Consider the following 19,990-nt stretch of genomic DNA (forward strand, 5'->3'; position numbering starts at 1 on the left):
GGCATTGGCAGTGGCTTTGGGAGACGCTGGCCAGTGGGAAGGAGGGAAGCTAGGCTAGTGGAAATGCTTACCAGTGTAGGCAGGCGACAGTTCTGTGGATGCATGTGGCGAAGGTGAGGCAGGGCGTGTGTCAAAGTGGGCTGGTTAGGGGGTGGGCTAGCAAGCTGTCACTACTGGTTCGGTGATCCACTTCCAATTATAACTACCGAACCAGGAGCAACCCACCTCTGAAGTAGCCTTGATGAAATTGCTCACAATAGCTGAGATCATGTACCTGATCCTGCTTTTATGTGCTAACAACACAATTACTTTAGTATAATCTTTTTTATGTGGCACATTCTAGCTAACTACTTTATTCACAAAATCAGCAGAAAAGATGAGGGAAGAATGATAGGAGAAGGGAAGGGATTTTTAAAAAACCAGAATGAATAGATAGCCCAGAAAAGATTCATTAATTATCTGTTTTGAAAAAAGTACAAATTGGGCAAAAACAGGCAGCAAAGAGTTACAGACCTCTATGTCTCTTTGTGGCTACTTGATGCTATGTAGTTTGAATTTCTGCAGCCCAGCCTTGGAAACCCTACCTCAAGATGGCTGCTTATCAAAGAAAGAGCAAAGCAAGAAGCAGAGGGTTAGGACTGCAGGGTTGTGGGAGCAACGCCAGAAATATATATTTTTCCCCTGTTGCTCTCCCTCCCTCCTGAAACTTTCTCTTGGAGGTGGAACAGGGCATACACTTATCATCTCTGCACAATCGTAAATCCAGTCTGTTATTTCCTAAATAAGGTGAGGCTGCAGCACAGAAATTCTGCTTCAGATCCCTCTGGTTTTCTATGAATACCTTTCTCTGTTTAAAAAGATTGAGCTTTTCAAAATCTGAAAGAATCAGGAACCATGTAACTGCCATTCCAAGCAGATATATTCTTTAGTTCATTGATTTTATTCCAGAATGCACGTCTCCACATCTTTTTTCAAGTCATTACATTGTATCTCTTCTCTGTCTCATATATTGTTGCTATAGCTCCAAAAGGCTATCATCTTCTTACCATCTAGAATTATATTAGGTTAAGCCATAACCATTTGAAAATATGCCAATATGAAAGGCATTTTTAAATCACAGGGGAGGAGGCGAGCTGGCAGGAAATTGCAAGAACCTGATTTTCCTATCTTTCATTGTTATGCTGGTTGCTGTTTTTTCCTCTGGCTGATATGATGAATATTTATTGTTACAAAGAAGTCATATATTGTCTGCATTAATTCTGAAAAGCTTGCAGAGCATAAACATAGCTGGGAGTGTGTGTGTGTGTGTGTGTGTGTGTGTGTGTGTGTGTGTGTGTGTGTGTGTAGTACATGGGCAATATGCAAATCATTGGATGATTTTCTCTGCAAATATTAAAAATAGTCTTTTTCTAAGCCTTTTCTGGATTAAATTTTCCATAAAAACTAGTTGCATATAAAAAAGTAATAAACATTGCAATTAACAGAAAAGTAGCTAAACGTATTACACTGCAATCTATTCACTCAGCCTTCCTAAAAAAGAGGACCCTTTTTAAAAGCAGATAGTTTCTTCTCTCTTGTGATCTCATGTCTTGTTCCGTGACTGACAGATGCCCTGAGGTCATATAGATGCTTATGGGATTACATGGAATTTCTCATCTGTAAACCATCTGGATCAGCTTTCATGGCAAGGATGCCAAAGGTTAGAGCCTGCCATCAGTTAGGTTTTCACTGTCCTCACGGAAGACCATCTGTGTGATGCTTCTATTTCAATAAATAATATTGAAATAATATCTAAAATATTATGAAATAATATTTCTAAACAGTTTCCAAGCCTCTTCTTGTCTCATTATCTCCAAACAAAATGTTCTACTTATTTCATATTAGCAGTGTGCATTAGATTGGAATGAAGCTTAAGGTTCAAACTAGAGTGGCTTCTTTGGCACAGATTAGGCATCACTCCATTTCAACTCTGGGGTTACAGAAAGGTCAGTCAATTATTGTCAAGCTTTATATGGTTTTCAAGAGAGGGAGAATACAAACTGAAAAGAAAAACAGTTTCCCTCAACCAAGCCTTCTGAAATATCTGAATTATTGCTCAGTCTAGGAAGCTATTATCATAGTAAATTCATTACACTCCATTTAACAGTAATTATAACAGAGATTTAGATTAGACTTCTAAAGCAAGTGCTTCAATATTCCATAATGATTATTTTGTAATTTGAAGTGATTATTCCGTTCATAATGATCAGGTTTTTCTAAACAATTTCCATCAAAAAACCAAAGAGACATGGCACATTTAAAAGTCAGATTGCTAGGGACTATCTCAAATTTATTTTAATGTTATTTCATTATTTTATTTAGATTCCATCTTTATTATGCTCATAAATAGCTCAAGGCAGGGAGCTATCTCCTACTCCTTACTCATCCCTTTTTTTCAACAAAAATGGGGGAGCTGAGAGTGACTGGCCCAAGATTTCCTAAAGCGGGATTAGAACTTGAAGTTCTCTGGTTTCCAGCCTAGCACCTTAAGTGCTAGAACAAACTTGCTCTTTTATTTAGCGGAACTGGCCACTCACATTTTGCTCTTTCCTGCAAATTTCATTCCATTATGGAAAAAAAAACACCCAGTCCCTGAATTTTTCCAATGAATAAATTAGATATCTATAATACTTATCACCAAAGCCTCTGGGTAGGTAAATGAATTCTGCATCAGTACTGTTCAATAACTTCATAAATGAGTTTTCATAAATTTTGATGGGGAGATAGAAGGGGAACTTGTCAGATTTACAGATGACACCAGGCTAAGGGGAATTGCCAACATTTTAGAAGATAGACTCAAGAGAATCTAGACTAGTGTTTCTCAACCTTGGTGACTTTAAGGACTTCAACTTCCAGAATTCCCAAGCCAGGATTCTGAGAGTTGAAGTCCACAGGACTTAAAAGTCACCAAGGTTGAGAAACACTGATCTAGACAGACTTGACCATTGGGCCCTATCCAACAAGATGCCATTCAGTGATGAGAAAGGTTTTGCACTTAGATAGGAAAAACCAAACATACAGGTATAAAGAAGATGGTACCTGGCTCAGCAGTAATGACTGTAAAAGGGATCTTTGTGCCACTTAAGTGGAGCACCACTTAAGTAGGAGCTAGCAGTGTATGGCAGCTGCCAAAAAGGGCAATACTGTCTTAGATTGCATCAACAGAGGGACAGCATCAAGATTATAAGAAACGATAAGGCTACTAAAGTCATTCTTGAAACAGTGTATCCAGTTTTGGTTGGTATGATACAAAAAGATGCTGAGCTTTAGAAAGAATGCAGAGAAGAGCGATAAATGATAAGGTGTTTGGAGGCTAAATTGTATGATGAATGGTTAAGAGAATTAGATATGTCTAGCCTATTGAAGAGAAAGGTTGCAGTTACATGATAGCTATCTTCTAATAAGAGGCTGTCACAGAGAAGAGGAGGATATTGTAATCTCCAAATCACCTGACAGCAGGACAAGAATAACAGATGTAAACCAGTGGTGGGTTCCTACTGGTTCGGACCGGTTCGGCCAAACCGGTAGTGGTTTGGCAGCCTGGGTCGCTGGAACCAGCAGCGACCCAGGCCTGCCACGGCCCCGAACCGGTTTTCCGGGCAGCGCCATCTTGTTTTTTGGTTCTGCGCATGCACAGCACAATTTTAATTGTGCTGCGCATGCACACGTGTGGTACGCATATGAGCGAACCGGCAGTAGTATTTGCAGGAACCCATCCCTGATGTAAACCTATCAAGCAGAGATACAACCTAGAACTAAGGAGACATTTCCTGATAGTGAGAACAATCAATCAGTGGAATGGCTTATCTCCAGAAGTTATGGATACTCCATCATTGGAGATTTTTAAGAAGAGATTGGACAGCCATTTTCCCGAATGGTATAGGTTCGCCTGCTTAAACAGAGATTCAGATTCAGATTCAGATTTAATTTATTTGTATGCCGCCCTTCTCCGGGAGGGACTCAGGGCGGCGAACAACTCAAAAGAGGAAAGGGGATACAAACACAATACATATAATTAAAATACACAAGAGTCATACGGCCATACAAGTCGAGAGGGGAGGGGAGCTCATCAACCCCAGGCCTGCCGGCACAGCCAAGTTTTGACAGCTTTCCGGAAGGCCTGGAGAGGGGTGAGGGTCCGAATCTCCGCAGGGAGTTCATTCCAAAGGGCCGGAGCTGCAACAGAGAAGGCCCTCCCCGGGTAGTAGCCAGATGGCAGAGGGTTGGAGTAGAAGTCTTCCACCAACCATGCTATTCTATACTTTATGTTCTAATACATTTCCAAGACATTTAAACAGATGTAATTAAATGAAGCAAATTTCTAATTCTGATTAAAGATTTTAGTTCAGAATTATGATTCTTTGTTCTGATGTTATTCACAGTTTGATAATTCCCTGACTTTATTCATCACCTCATTTATATGGTGCCAATAAATAGAAAGAACCACAGAAATTCTGAAACCCATAAGTATATTTTCAAATGATGCATAAATAGCATATCAGTAAAATTGCCTCAATTAAAGAAAAATAGAGTATAACATGCTAGATCTAACTTCCCATATTATTTCCAATGACAACTACTTGACAATTTGGCTTAAAAGATCCAAATAAGACATTTTTAGATCAATAGTCTTCATCTTGCCTGTTCAAGGTAAGGCAATTGTTTAATTGTTCTTTGCAATCATTCAGCCAATATTGCTCCCAGTTCAGCAGGAAATAAAAATGGCGGAAGATGCATTTTAATGAGAGACAAATGACTGATCCACACTTTGCACAAGAACAGGCCACCATTTTGGGAGAGCAGACATGGATAACATTCTTAGCCTACCCCTAGCCCAATAAGAAGGCAATATTTACCCAGTTTTCTGGTTCCAGATCAAACTGTTTTTTATCCTCTGCTGAAACAAGTACAGCAATTTAGTTCACCCATTGTACTTCTGTCCTACACAAATCTCCCTGTTCAGTGATGGGATTGCAGTAATGTAACAATTGGTTCTTCCTAATGAGTAGCTGGGTGGGCATGCCTGGGTGGTGATGGATTGAATGGGTGTGGCCAACATTATGTCAGTCGCGTGGGTAGTGCCTGTATGGGCCAGGGGGGGTTGGGAAGGGAATCCAGGGGCCTCCAGTGGGTTGGGCAGGAGGGAAAAAAGAAAAAACAAAGATCCAACCTGTGTCTGTGTGCACGTGCACGTGTGCGTGCACATACGTGTGTGTGTGTGTGTGTGTGTGTGAGAGAGAGAGAGAGAGAGAAGAGAAAGGTTGGATTGGATCTCTCTCTCTCTCTCTCTCTCTCTCTCCCCTCCCTCTCCTCTCTCTCTCTCTCTCCCCTCCCTCCCTCCCTCCCTCCTTTGCTCCCTCTCTCCCTCCCTTAGAAAGTCTGTCAGGCTGAGGGAAAGTGCTTATGCTATGGCATGCTGTGAATGCCCTTTGCTCACCTCTTTGCCCAGCTTTCCTCCTCCTGCTGCTTGTGCTCTACCTTCCCAGTCTAGCTTGATGCAGGGGGAAGTTCACAATTGCCCTTTCTAAGCCCGCTGTTGTAGAAGCTAGGCACCAGAGAGGGCTGGTTTTTTTGCCTAGGTTTGTCCGGCTGTCAGGGGTGGTGGTGGAATGGCTTCCTTCCCAGGCCCCTGTCCATTTCCCAGTGAAGAACAGGGCAGCAGTGGCAGCGACTTTTTCAGCACATTCAGCCAGCTGCCATGCTGGGAAGCGGCTGGCAAAGTAACAGCGGCTGTGAGGCTTCTCTGTTGCATCGAAAAGAGCTTGCCTTCCAGAGTCTGGACCAGCTGCTGAGGACAAAGGTAATCCTGAAGAAAGAGGCAGTTGTGGGGGAGGAAGCGGCTCTAGGGCCGGGGCCTCTGAAGGAGTGGAAACAGGACCGGCAAAGGGAGAGTAGGCAGCGTACAGGAGGAGGCCTCAGGAAGGCCAGAGCCAGGGAATGGCACATTCCCCGCCCAGGCCAAGGTAAATGGCAAGCAGGTGGAGGTTCCAGGGCCTCAGGGAATGGTGAGTATCTGGACCCCGGCCACCGAACCAAGGCAAAGGGCAAGCGGGTGGCATGCTTACTTTTGGTAAGCTGAGCAGAGCGGGTGATGCGCAGAGGTAACTGGCGAGGCAATTAGCTGGGCCGCATGGTGAAGGGAACATTTATAGGGCTGAGAAGAGCGGGGCAAGTAGGTGAGCAGGACGAGCATTGAGCTGGTGGGCAGGGTGAACGAGCAACCAGGTGGGCAGGGCGAGCGAGTGGTGACCGGTGGGCGGGGCCAGACAGAGGTCGCTACTGGTTTGGTGAACCAGATTAAATTTCCCCTACTGGTTTGCCCGAACCGATGCAAACCGGCTTAATACTACCTCTAAACTACACATCTAAATTTGCATCATCTCCAAAAATTGTAAAATGTCAATGGGGAACCTATGGTTCCCATGTGACTGGATTCCAACTCCTACCTTCACATGACTAGAGATTAAGGATAATGATAGCTAAACACTATATGTAGTAATGCTCTAAAATGAGTTTAGGTTAGTAATGTTCAAATTGCCCTGCATTTATTTGAAACAAATCAAGTTATATTTCAATGGTAACGTCACACTCCCGTGCCCTTAAATCTTTTCTAACATGAGGGAAATGTTTCCACCTGAGCTAATAAAACAAGAAAATATTTCTGTCCAATCCAATCCAACTTACAATTATTTGTAATATTGTATTATTTTGGCTCATTTCACAAAATAATTTTTTCACATTTAAGAAATGAAATGCTAATTTTAAGAAGGGGGTCTTCAATCAAATACATTTACCAACCATAAAAATGTTTCCTTCAAGCCAAAATTCCAGTACTGAATCTCCCCAAATTATCAGCTAATAAGATAGTGAGACTTCATTCAGCCAGTATCTACTACCTATTATCTCCTACCCTGTTCCTTGCGTTACAACATTTAGTGACTGTTTGAAGTTACAATGGCACAGAAAAAAGTGACTTATGACCATTTTTTTACACTTACGACTCTTGTAATATCTCCATGGTCACATGACCAAATTCAGATGCTTTAACAGTTGCAATGTCCTAGGGTCATGTGATCACTTTTTTCAATCTTTAATTTAATTAATTTAATAACCAATAATTACTAACTTAACAACTGAAGTGATTCACTTAACAACTGTGGCAAGAAAGATCACACAATTGTGCAAAGCTCACCTAATAACTGTCTTGATTAGCAACAGAAATGTTGGGCTCAATTGTGGTTATAAATCGAGGACCACCTGTAGTTATTCATTTATGAACAAACAAGTGTATGCTTTCTAAATCAGTTCAAAAGTACTCTTTACAGTAGCATATATATATAATATATATATATATATATATATATATATGTATGTATGTATGTATGTATGTATGTATGTAGTATATGTGTGATATACACACACACAAACATACATACATAGTCTCCCTTTATTTATTTATCAGCACAAATACTACACACATATATAGCTTCCTGTTAGCTTCCTCCCATAATTGGGGCTTACCAGGGGTTGTGACACTAAATAATATATTAAATATTTGGGCATACCGGGGTTGTAACTCTAAAATAAATGTATGTATGTACGCACGCGCGCACGCACGCACACACACACACACACACACACACACACACACACACACACACACACACACACACACACACATATATATATATATATAATATATATATATATATATAGTGTCACAACCCCTGGTAAGCCCCAATTATGGGAGGAAGCTAACTGCTTCCATTATCTGTCAATCGGCTCATCACAAGAGTCCATCACGACAGAAACCCAATATTTTTACTGTTGCCTTTGTTATATTTGTGTTATATTTGTGCTGATAAATAGTCTCCCTTTATTTATTTATCAGCACAAATATAACACACACACACACACACACACACATACATATACATACATACAAAATCAATCATACTGTTATTTCCTTACCAGTTGTTGCACTGGATACTGTTGGCCACTGTTGCTCAGGTGCTCCTGATCCAACACGCAGGCCTCCTGCCTCTTCCATATGTACAGCACTAAACAAATCACAAAGTTTAAATTACACACCTCTCAGAAAAAAGAGTTCCTTTTAATATAAATAACCAATCTGTACTCAGTAACTCTTTGAATCAACAGCTGATCACTTTCACCAAAGCTCTAGAGCAGTAGTCTCCAACCTTGGCAACTTTAAGACTTGTGGACTTCAACTCCCAGAGTTCCTCAGCCAGCTTTGCTTTGGGCTGCCAAAGCTCTTTGGGCTGCTTTGCTGGCTGAGGAACTCTGGGAGTTGAAGTCCACAGGTCTTAAAGTTGCCAAGGTTGGAGACCACTGCTCTAGAGCATGTAGCGAGCACATTTCCCAACTTGCAAGAACTATTCCCTCACCAACTTTTCTGACTCCTGGGATTCAGATCTTTCAAATGGAAAGGTGCCTTGGTTTGGTAATTTCCCCTCACAAGAGTTATTTTTGTATGTTATACCAGACAAATGCATGCAATAAAAATGGGGAGGGGGTGTGCAATAATTTTCATTTTAGGCAGAGTGGAGCTGAAGGATTTTTTCTGCAGGACCAGCAGTTCCAGCATTTAAAGAATGGCAGATTCAAAGGCTATTACAGATTACCTTCAAAGTGCTTTCAAGGAATTTGAAACTGGAAGTGCATTAAATGGTGGTTCAATTAAACAGGCTGAAACAATTTCAATCGTCTTAAGCTTCATCGGAAAATTAGAGAGGGAGAGACCTAGCTTGCATCCCAGCAGAAATAAAAGCTGTCAGACCACAAAAATAAAAATCCGTAAAACTGGTTTTCATTTATGAAAATACCATGTCTCCAAAGATCTGAAGCATTTCAAATTTCTAGCACAGTATATTTCTTGTTATTTTTTTAAATTATTATTATTATTTATTATGCAATTTCCTTTATTATATATAAAATTTCCATAACCACAATGGCAGTGTACTGTCTGGGTACAATCTTTTAAATACAAATAATAAATCTTATACAGACAATAGTTATAACCATTATTCTCAAAGTCTATTCACTATTATCTTCACTTATCCTTATTAAACATTTTCTGTTATTTAATTAAATGATCTGTTCCTTTTTGTCTATAATTAGTTAATAATATCAAATTTAAAACATCATATAAACATCACATTTGTAACCATTATCTTCAAAGTCTACCATGTTTTCCCAAAAATAAGACAGGGGCTTATTTTCTTTTGATCCCCTAAATAAGGGCTTGGCCTTATTTTCGGGGAGGTCTTATTATTTTTCAGGTGCAGGAGGCACAAAGCCCACTGGCCCCACCCTCTCCATCTCACTACCTGCTTGCCTGCGGCTGCAATGAGCCAGGTTCTCTGTGTGCCCTGGCCTTTGCCTGCCCTGCTTGCTGGTCTTGCTGCTAGCTGGCTGCTGAACACTGACTGCTCTGGCCTCGTGGGGGCTCTTCGCTCTCTCAGCACTGCTTCTCTATGAGGCCTCGCAGGAGACACAACGTGCACACAAATCAAAGTGTCGCGAGTCCGGATGTCCTTTCTATTTCTTCCCCATTCCTCTCTCATCCCTTCTCCCTCCCTGGGGACTGTGCAGGGAGAGGGGAAGGCCATCCCGTGGAAAGGATGAAGCAGCCCCACTGCCAGTGCCCAGAATTTTATGGCAGGAAAGCGAGGAGGGGGGGATTTCAAAGGACCTGGAGAAAAAGAGCAAAGCTCTTCTGTTTGTCATCCGAAGGGGATGCTGAGGCCAATCCTGCAGGAAGCAATCTGCTCCTCCACGCAAAACCTCACAGTGAAAGGAAGGAAGGGAGAGAGAGTGAAAGATCAAACCTCTGTGTATGTAGAGAGACAGAGAGAGTATAATGCCGCCAGCCCTGGTATATAGTAATTCTCCGAGATTGGATTGGACCTCTCTCTCCCTCTTACACACACACACACACACACACACACACACACACACACACAACCTCACATAACCCCACCCCCTCCAAGGCAGCCACATCCCTTCACTAACTTGCTTTCCAGCCTCATTCTCTGCTGCATGTGCAGAACAAGAAAATAGTCTGTGCGACTGTTGTGGCCCAGCAGCTGCCGTTGGAGGTGCCACCAGACTCTGACAGCGAGGGGCCCTATGTCGGCTTTGGAGGACCCTGGACAGGGTTCCAACTCCAAGCAGGGCGCAGAGAGGCTGGTTGGCCACCAGGAGGTGCCTGAGTATTGGACCAGTGGGGAGGAGACAAGGGAGTGTGATCCGGACGTCAGCAGTGGGGAGGAGCCAAGGGAGTTGTTCTTAGATGCCCGGCACCGGAGAGCTAATAGGCATAAGGAACAATTACGCAATTACAGGAGGTAATTGCACCCAGCTGGTGGTAATTAGGCTCCTCTCCAGACTATAAAAGGACTGCTTGTGCACACGCCCTTTTGCAGAAGTCAACGCAGGAACTAATGTCGGAGAACATTATTGTGAGCTTGGCAGGCTGGATTGCTGCCACGGTTTATCTGTGCTGGATTGCTGCCCAAGCTTGTCTGTGCCGGTTTGCTGCCAAGGACCTGTCTGTCTGTTAATTAAGTGCCGTAACTTATCTTTGGCTTGGAGTGTGTGTTGGTGTGGGACGAGGGGGGTCAGAACAGAGACTATGGTAGAAAAAATACAGAAAATACTTTCCAACTTCTCGCAAAAAAAAAAAAAAAAATCTCACGAAGTTGGAAGTAGTCCCATAAACCACTTTTCTTGCCCTACACGTGCCAGTGGAGAATGAAGCAAGCATCTTTCTTGTATCTTGATATTTCTTATTTTCACACAAATACAAAAGATTACACATAAAGAGAAAATAAAGAATCCTTCCTCTTTCACAAGGCTGTTGCTTGTACATTTTACAATCTATTGGTCATCTTCTATGCTCTTTGTTGTGTTTATAAAATGACACTGTTTTTTAAACACTGTGTTTTATAAAATTTGCTACAAGCTATTCATCTGAAATGTACAGGATTAATCCATGCAGAATGGTATTTTAGCTACTTTTGTTTTAAAACTCAGGGGGGAAAACACTGTTGTTGACTTAAGAAGCAATCTTGTAGCACCTCCATCTGATTTTTTGCCACTAACAGGACTAACAAAGCTCTCCTACAGCATTCTTGACTTCAATGTTAGTCAGATTTCTTAATTCTGAATTAGGTAGCCTCAAATTAAATATGTTTCCAAACTATTATATTTTACATTTGTATTGAATCTGATGATTGGTGCACACTTCTAATTTTCCAAACTTTTCCAGAGAACCACAGATAGGAGAACTACCTAGAGAATTATTTCATTTAAAGCAACACAATAGCCCAAAAATGTTGTTATTGTACATACCCTTGTATTCCAGCTCGTAAAGATGCAGAATAACGCCAATCAGGATTGGGTGGTTTTGGCTGCAAAGTGAAAAGAAACACATATCAGTGTTAATTTTTCCTCAACATGCTTTAAAGGCCATGTACAACACACTTCAATTTGATCACTTGTTTCAATTTTTCTTTCCCAAAAGATCAAATAAATGTACTTACTTAGTTGAATGCAGTAAAATCTGCAATCCCCTCATCCCCAATTCATTTAACAGAGAAAAACAGATGTTTTTAAAATGCTTTTATATTTAATTGGTAAAAAAAATAATTTTAAAAAGATCAATCAGCATTTTATCCTGTGATGACGAATCTATGGCACCATATTTGCTGGCACACGAGCTGTCAGCTCAAGCTGATTTTTGGCCTTCTGGAGGGCCGGGAGAAGATGTTTTCGATGCATTTCCGAACTTCCAGTTGGCCCATTGGGCCCATTTTATGCCCTTCCCAGGCTCTGGAGGCTTTCCTTGAGCCTGGGGAGGCCGAAAACGGCCTCCCCCAGCCCCCAGAGGAAAAAGCAAGCCCAGCTTGGAGGGAGCATGGGGGAGGGAGCATGGGGGAGTTTGTGCAAGCATGCACATGTGTGGGCAAGCTTTGCATTTTGGGCGCTAGCACACACACACATGCTATTGGGTGTGTGCCCTCGTATTTTTGGCACCCAACAATAGAAAGGTTTGCCATAACTGATCTAGTCATTTAGCTGATCTTAGGGAAAAAAACAAGGTCAGACATGATTAGCATTTGGAAAGCGATGACCAGCAGATTCCAAAATTGCACACTAAATGGAGAAAAGGAAAAGAAAAACCTCAGGCAAAAACTATTTCCTTGCTATTTCCAGAAATATTCTGCATGAAACTCAGTTTAGCTCTAGAGCTCAGGTCGCCTGAAGGGTGCCTTCAACTTTTTATTTCTATATGTTATGCTTTTGTTTTCAGAAAGGAAGTTGCTAAGAGATCCAGGCAGATCTTTTAAAGTGGTAGGTTTTACTCATCAAGAACCTACATCAGATATACTGTTTTATTTTGTTTGCTTGTTTGTTTAAGAAAATAAGAATAATTATACTCAAAGTATCTATAATTTCTTTTTCTTTTTAAATCAGGGTCCTATTTTGCAATTTGATCATAGGTACAGGTAATTCTCAATTTACCACCGTGATGGTTACATGACTGATCTCTCCCAAAAGTCAGTCACATGACCATGGGGCTGTGACCATCGTAATACTGAATCTGTGTTGTATGTAGACCCAAGGTAGGTCTGTCATAACTTTGAACTGTTACTAAGTAAACAGTTGTAAGTCAAGGAGTATCCGTAAGGTCTAGGATAAAGAGGAATAAAAACATAGAGTAAGAATTTAAAAATTTCTTAGAATTTCTTAGAAATTTAAAACATGTAATATGTTTAGGATCACACTAGAGACATATTTTCCTTTCTTACCAGACACAAAGCAAGAAAAATAAATTTGTATTATCTGAAAAGCTATTGACCAACAATTGCAAGGTAAATTGCATGGATAGAGCTGATAGGAGATTTTGCTTTTCTTTTGGTAAAAGAAAAGCAAATGTTCAGAAGCATAAATTTGCTGAACGGAGCTTATATTTTAACAATCCAACATCTTACTTTAAGAAAAAAGAAATATTCAGAATCCCAAGAAATTTAATCTCTTGGATTCAATATAAACTAACATTTAACAAGTTTCTCTAGATCTTTTCGAAGTATGATGTCTATATACAGTTCCTAAATATGTGTGTGGGAGACTGGAATAGGATTCTTTTTTATATTTTTTATATTTTTAAACAAACAAGCACGGACAGTGTGTTGATTGGTTACAAAACTTTTGTGCATCCTCACCATAGTCTTCACTTACAATTTATATAGAATCTCGTATTATCAATCTAATATATATACAATTATCATTGTTAATCATTTATTTGACTATAACTATTATTACTTCATTTTATGCAAAATATTCTAAATTTAAATAAATTCAAATTAATTTTATTATAACATTTCATTACATCATCCTATATCCATTCAATAGTAGTACAATCTTTTATCTCTTGCCATTTGTGGTATTTGTATTCTAATTGCTTTTTTAGTAAGTCTTGTATGGACATCTCTTGGCAACTTGAATTTCACTGCATATCTGTAAAGGCTCGAAACCCCTCAGCTTCCCTTTGGTTATCACCAATGCTTCTACCAGAATTTCTATCATTACTTCTGCCAAATTTTTTCCCTTTTCTTTTCTATAATCTGGAATCGAGGTAAAATTCTAGTCTGTCGATCTCCCATTCCAATATTTCACTCTTGTCTTTTTCAATCACACTGAATCCGCTGTCAATATCTCCAATTTTCTTATCTTTATTTTATGGATAGCTGAGCTCCATGATGAAGCGGCTCCTGAGCTAGATGCTGCCGATGGATTTGTTCAACTGATGCAAGTCAGATTCAACAATGTAGGCCATCAAGTGGAAATGGAACGCAAATCCAAGAGTTGAAGCAAGCCGGGCAACCTGTGAAAGAGCTCATTTGGAAGTTTCGAGGAAACTGGCTGGAAAACTATGAGACTGGCCAGAGCGCCAGAAAGAAGGCAAGAGGTCAAATTATTCTCCAAAGCACCTGAAGGCAGGACAAGAAACAATGGATGAAAACTAATCAAGGAGAGAAGCAACCTAGAACTAAGAAGAAATTTCCTGACAGTTGGAATAATTCACCAGTGGAATGGCTTGCATCCAGAAATTGTGGGTGCTCTATTACTGGAGATTTTTAAGAAGATTTTGGACAGCCATTTGTGTGAAATGATATGTCTTCTCCTTGAGCAGGGTGTTGGACTAGAAGACCTCCAAGATCCCTTCCAACTCTGTTATTCTATTATATAGAATAATACTGGAAATGCCATGAGCCAGAAAGGAATAAAGGTACACTACAGGTAGTCCTTACTGACAACAGCTCATTTAGTTACTATTCAAAGGCACTGAAAAAGTGACTAATGACTGTTTTTGACATTTATTATCATTGCAGCATCCGCATGGTCACATGATCAAAATTCATATGCTTGGCAACTGATCATAGTTATGATGATTTGTCAGGTCCACCATTATGTCCTCCATTCTTTGGGGGGTGGGAAGGCTTGCTGGCATTTTTTTGCATGCTTTTGATTTTGCTGTAACTGTTTGGGAATTAGGGAGTGGGGACTGTCTTTAGAGACAGAGCAGACTCTCTCCCAGCTGGTTCCAGCCTGGTTCCAAGGCCATCGTGCCCAGAAAGTGAACTGTAATCTGCCTTGTACCTCAGCATTCTCAAAATGCTGTGCTATCACATTGGCTGCTGCTGAACTGGTCAGGAAGAATTGCTTTGTACTTCACGCAGAACTTCGCCTTGCTCTGCTGCAACCACTGTCAGTAAAAGTTCTTTTGAGTCAACTTAATGGATTCAAGAGTTTTATTTTCCTGAGGGACCAGCTGGGGAGTCCTTACATTAGCAGAATCTACAAAGTCGTCAACCCGAGAGGCACACTGCCCAACTGTGGGGGTTGTGCACATGATGTCAGCCCAAGGCAGCAACCAGGAGGAAGCTGAGTGTGGAGGGAAGCCTCATCCAGAACCTCTCCAAGTGGATGGAGAGAGCGAGAGCCTGGGAGATTCATCAAGACCCAGTTTGTCCATTTGAGTTGGGAAGAAGGAAGACTGGGCAGGAAGAAGGAAAGGAGTGACCATCAGCCGAGGTGGTCAGCAGCAAGAAAGGCAACCAAGCTGGAAGAGCTTGAGGATGAGGAGAAGGAAGGTGGAGAACCGATCATGCCAACCTAATGATGAAGCGAGCCATGCAGTTCATGATTAACAACTTCCAAACCCTGAAACCATTAGGCACATGCCATGGATGTTACTAGCGAGGCTTAACAAACCTAAGAGGAAGAAGATGGGGGATGAGCATTGGCACTAGTCACCACAGCCTGAGTTTCAGTGACTTCCACAACTGCTATAGGCACAGTGCCAAGGGTGTGTGTGTGTGTGTGTGTTTGTGTGTGTGTGGGGCGCTGGGCTACTGCCCTGGTGGGAGTTGACTAGGTGAAAGCAAAGCACTGGAAGGCCCACCCCTTGGCATGAAGTTTGATGAGATCCCCAGCAGTTAAGATTCTTCTTAGTCCATGTTCTGATATACAAGCAAGAATATAGGCAGGAGATCCCTACCAAGGGTGCCAATGTGAGAAGCGTCATCCTGGCACTAGAAGGGGCCACAGCCTGCTGGCTGGTGACACTCCACAACAAGAATGCACCGGAGCTGAGAAACTTCAATCAAAGACCCCTAGCTGACTGCAAAGTGAGGAACTGCATCAAAACATGCATCAAGGCTGCAGAATGGTGGCAGAATACACCAAGGAATTCTGTGACTGACATGCTGACTTAATGACTGGTGGGGACATTCTCATAAGTTGCTTCAAATATAGATTAAACAATCACCTGTACAATGCATGCATCTGAAGATGAGCCCCTGCCATCCTTCACGACTAGTATGTCCTGGCTGAGGAAGTGGAAAACAACCGTTTGACCCAACCATGGAAGAATCACCCCGGAGAAGAGAGTGGCAAAACCACAAAACCCACAGCCCCTCTTGCTTCAAGTGTGGCTAGGAGGGGCACCGAGCAGCAGAGTGCAAGATCAGCGGCTAGTCAAGAAACTCTTCCTGGCCCTCTGGAAAAAGCCACCAAGGCTCCACAGTAGGCCAGAGAAACAATGCTGAAGGGAATGGAAGTCAAGTTCACCCCGTCACCAAAGCAAGATGAGGGAAATCTGACCCCACCAGCTGATGGCCAGGTGATGACTGATATTGACACTGACAATGACCCCTTGGTAAGTGGTCCAGTCACACCAGTGATGCTTCCCATAAACCTATGTTTCTAAACCTCAAATTAAAAGCCACCTTTAGACACAGGCTGCACCAGGTGGTTAACTCAGCCCTGGTTGAGAAGTTGGAGGCAGCTGAAAGTACCCATTGCATCTGCGAACTAGATGGATGAATAGCATCTCAGCAATTTGTTGCTGAACATGATGAGATGTGGATGGGCTCACTTTAAGCTGGATAATAGCCACAGGAATGAAAGCCCCTGGTATTAGGGCTGGCTTAGCTAAAAAGTATAACCCTTATGTAAACTGGAGAAGGAGACTGCTAAAAATCCAAATGAGTGGCCCTCCCCAAGAGCAAGAATCCGGAAGGCAGCATCTCCATGGTGGGAAATTGGGCAGAAGTACAGAGATGGGAGAAGGATCGTCCCACTATCCCCAGAGAGTATTGACATCTAAGAGAGGTGTTCAGCAAAAAGGGTTTGGGTGAACTCCCTCTTCACCAGTGGACTGTACTATAGAAATCTTATCTGGAGCTAAAGTATCTAAGCTGAAATGTATTCAATGACTTTGAGGGAGTTAAGGTGGGCCGTGCTTGTTCATTGACAAAAACCTTGCCTATAGGTTCACTCAACTGGCCCGAAGCCAGGTGGTGCCCCTGTCCTGTTCCATGAAAATGATGGGATGCTTCGTCTATGCATGAATTGGTTGGCCAAACAATTCTTGCATCATGCTATAGACTACATGGAGCACCCCAATGTATTATTTCAGACAGAGGGGTGCAATTCACCTCTATGTTTGGAGGATGTTTCTTACCCTACTTGGGACTGACCAGGGGCTTAGCTCAAGTCGCCATCCCAAACTAATGGGAGGTGTGAATGTACAAACTCAGTGTTGGAACAATATCTCAGGTATCTTTTTGGGGGAAAGTTTTTTTAAATTTTAATTTCATACATATAACCACAAGTATACATTACATCTAAACAGAACTTTTTTTGTATTGTCCATTATTATATCAGTCCCTGAACCCAGAACAGCTGTCATTTGCCTTCTGCTTTCAATACACCATATTATACCCTATTTCACTGCCATCCTATCTCCTGTCCCTCTCTCCTCCCTACCTCCTTTCTTCCCTCTGTCATCCCTCTTTTCTCTACTTTCCCTTCTCTCATCTTCTCTCTCTTCTCTTTCCACTCCTTCTCTCCTACTTCTCCTCTCCCTTCTATTTCCCTCTCTCCTATCTTTCTTCTTACCTCTACCTTTCCTTTCCACTCTCTCCAATTAATTTACCATAGTGTATTTCAGCATCTGAGCACACTTCATTGTATATTTGCTGGTACGATAATTAATTCAATAAACATCTTTCATATTTTAATTTTACATTCATCTACTTTTTAGTGGCATGCATATTTCAAAAGTCCATTATTTGATTTCCCCTCCCCCTGCCAAAAAGCCTATTTTTGTGACAAAGTGTGAGCCGGATTCATGTTTCCCGCTAACTCATATTAATTTTACTAGTATATATCGTTAAGCACCCTAATTTTTAACTCTCTCATTAGCGCTTCAGTTAATTATTCTCATTGGGCATATTTTCAATTCCATTGTATTTAATAACAATCCCCACATCTCGGATGTCTTCACTCTCAGGTATCTAATATTTTATATTAGTTATTAGCAAGATGATTGGACTGATTTGTGCCTTTTGCTGAAATGACATAAATAATTCTATGCATAGTAGCATGGATTCACTTCTTTTAGGGTGGCTACTGGATAGGACTTCAACCCTACATCTGAATTGCCCCTCAGTGACCCCCCCCTCCAGTTATATCACTGAAAGACTGGGTCTTCCAACTCGAACTACATGGCTGGTGGTGAAGAAGGTTCTGGCAGAGGCACGTGTCTTATAAGTAGTAAGCTGACAAGACGCATGAGGAACCCAAGCCATTTACGATTGGTGACCAAGTTTACCTTTCCACCCACTTCCTATAGTCTCTACAACCATCAAAGAAACTGGGATCCAAATTTGTGGAGCCCTTCCCAATCAAACACTCATTAACCCATTAACTGTAGAACTAGACTTGCCCAAGTCTCTCCGACAGATACACCCTGTGTTTCCCTGCAGCTTATTGAAACCTGATGTCTTCTCCCCTTAAACCTAAGCTTCCACCAACCCTGGAGCCATTAATGAATAAAAGGGGAGCAGCATTTTGAATCTGGGAATTCTAGATTCCCATAAGCATAAGGGAAATCTTCAGTACGTAATGGCCTGGAAAGATTTCCCAACAGTTCAGAATGAGTTGGATATCACCATGTTAGAGCCCCAAACTTGTCAATGCTTCCATAATCAGTGTCCTGATTGGGTCCAACCCAAATGACATTTCTCTTGTTTATGTTTCCTCTCTCCCTGTTTGTTTTGTTTTGTTCTCCATGACTAGTGTTGCTGTTCAGTGGGCGCATTCAGGTCCACCTGCCATTCTATTGGAAGGTGGGTAGAAGGAAGGCTTGCTGGCATTTTTCGCATGCTTTTGCTGTAACTGTGTGGGAATTAGGGAGGAGGGATTGTCTCAGAAATGGGCAGACTTCCTCCCAGTCAGTTCCATCCTTGGTTCAAGACCATTGTGCCCTGAGAGTAAACTGTTATCTCCAAGCACCTCAGCATTCTCTGAGTAACCTTGCATCATATTGGCTGCCGGTGGACTAGTCAGGGGGTTTGGTTTGGGGAAACGGAAGAATTGCTTTGTGCTTTATGAGTACTTTTCAGGTTCCGCTTTGCTCTGCTGCAACTACTTTCTCTCAGTAAAAGTTCTTTTGATTGAACTTAATGGATTCAAGAGTTTTACTTTCCTGAGGAACCAGCTGGGGCAGGTCCTTACAATTGCAGTGTCCCAGGGTCATGTGATCACTTTTTGTAACTTTCAGACAAAGTTAATGGGAAGCCACATTAATTTAACAACGTTATTAACTTAATAACTGCAATGATTCACTTCACAACTGTGGCAAGAAAGGTCATAAAACTCGTTTAACAAATACTCACAGCAACAAAAATTTGGGGCTCAATTGTGGTCGTAAGTTGAGGACTACCTGCAAAGTACTCTTCAGAGAATCTTAGGGATTAAATTCAAAATAAAACTTTTGTAACTGGTTATAATTCCAGAACATATCAATAAAGATGTGATAATTTTTAAGATGTATGCTTATGGCTGCAAATGTTTTGCACAATCTAGAAAAAAGGCATAGCACTGATGAAATGATCTTGGAGAAGATATAACAACAGCAAAAAAGTATACAGTACATACAAGCACAAATTTAACTAAATTCAAGCTAGAGTGACTCCATATATTATACATTATGCAGCAAGGCAAATATAAATATTTAGAGCATGACTTCTAAAGTTTACACCAATAGATGCTGAAATTAATAGGAGAACAAAGAAATGAAAGTTTTTAAAATCCAACATTTATTCAAATTTACTTTGTTCTCCCCCACCCCTTTCTTTTCTTTTACTATTTATAAATAGAACTTTTGTTACTAAGCTCAAAATGTTATATTTCTCTTTTCCTTTTTAATATTATGAAAGCAATTTATTTTGCTTGGTATCTTTTATTGATATTTCAGTAAGTACTCTCTTCAGCTTCTTCCTTCTAGTGTTCGGTTTCATCTGGTAGATACACTTCATTAATATAATCAGGCAGACTTTCCATCACCATAATC

The 19,990-nt window shown here is 41.3% G+C and overlaps 1 protein-coding gene across 1 annotated transcript in view; it reads right to left on the reverse strand.

Moving 5' to 3' along the window:
* LOC116510773 (protocadherin alpha-C2-like) overlaps positions 1-19,990 on the reverse strand; it is a 64,066-nt gene that overhangs the window by 11,171 nt on the left and 32,905 nt on the right. The window contains 2 exon segments of the mRNA XM_032220421.1: positions 8,011-8,099; positions 11,416-11,474. Of these exon segments, the coding sequence (XP_032076312.1) occupies positions 8,011-8,099; positions 11,416-11,474 (148 nt within the window).

Source organism: Thamnophis elegans, chromosome 6 (assembly GCF_009769535.1).
Source record: "Thamnophis elegans isolate rThaEle1 chromosome 6, rThaEle1.pri, whole genome shotgun sequence".
Taxonomy (NCBI): domain Eukaryota; kingdom Metazoa; phylum Chordata; class Lepidosauria; order Squamata; family Colubridae; genus Thamnophis; species Thamnophis elegans.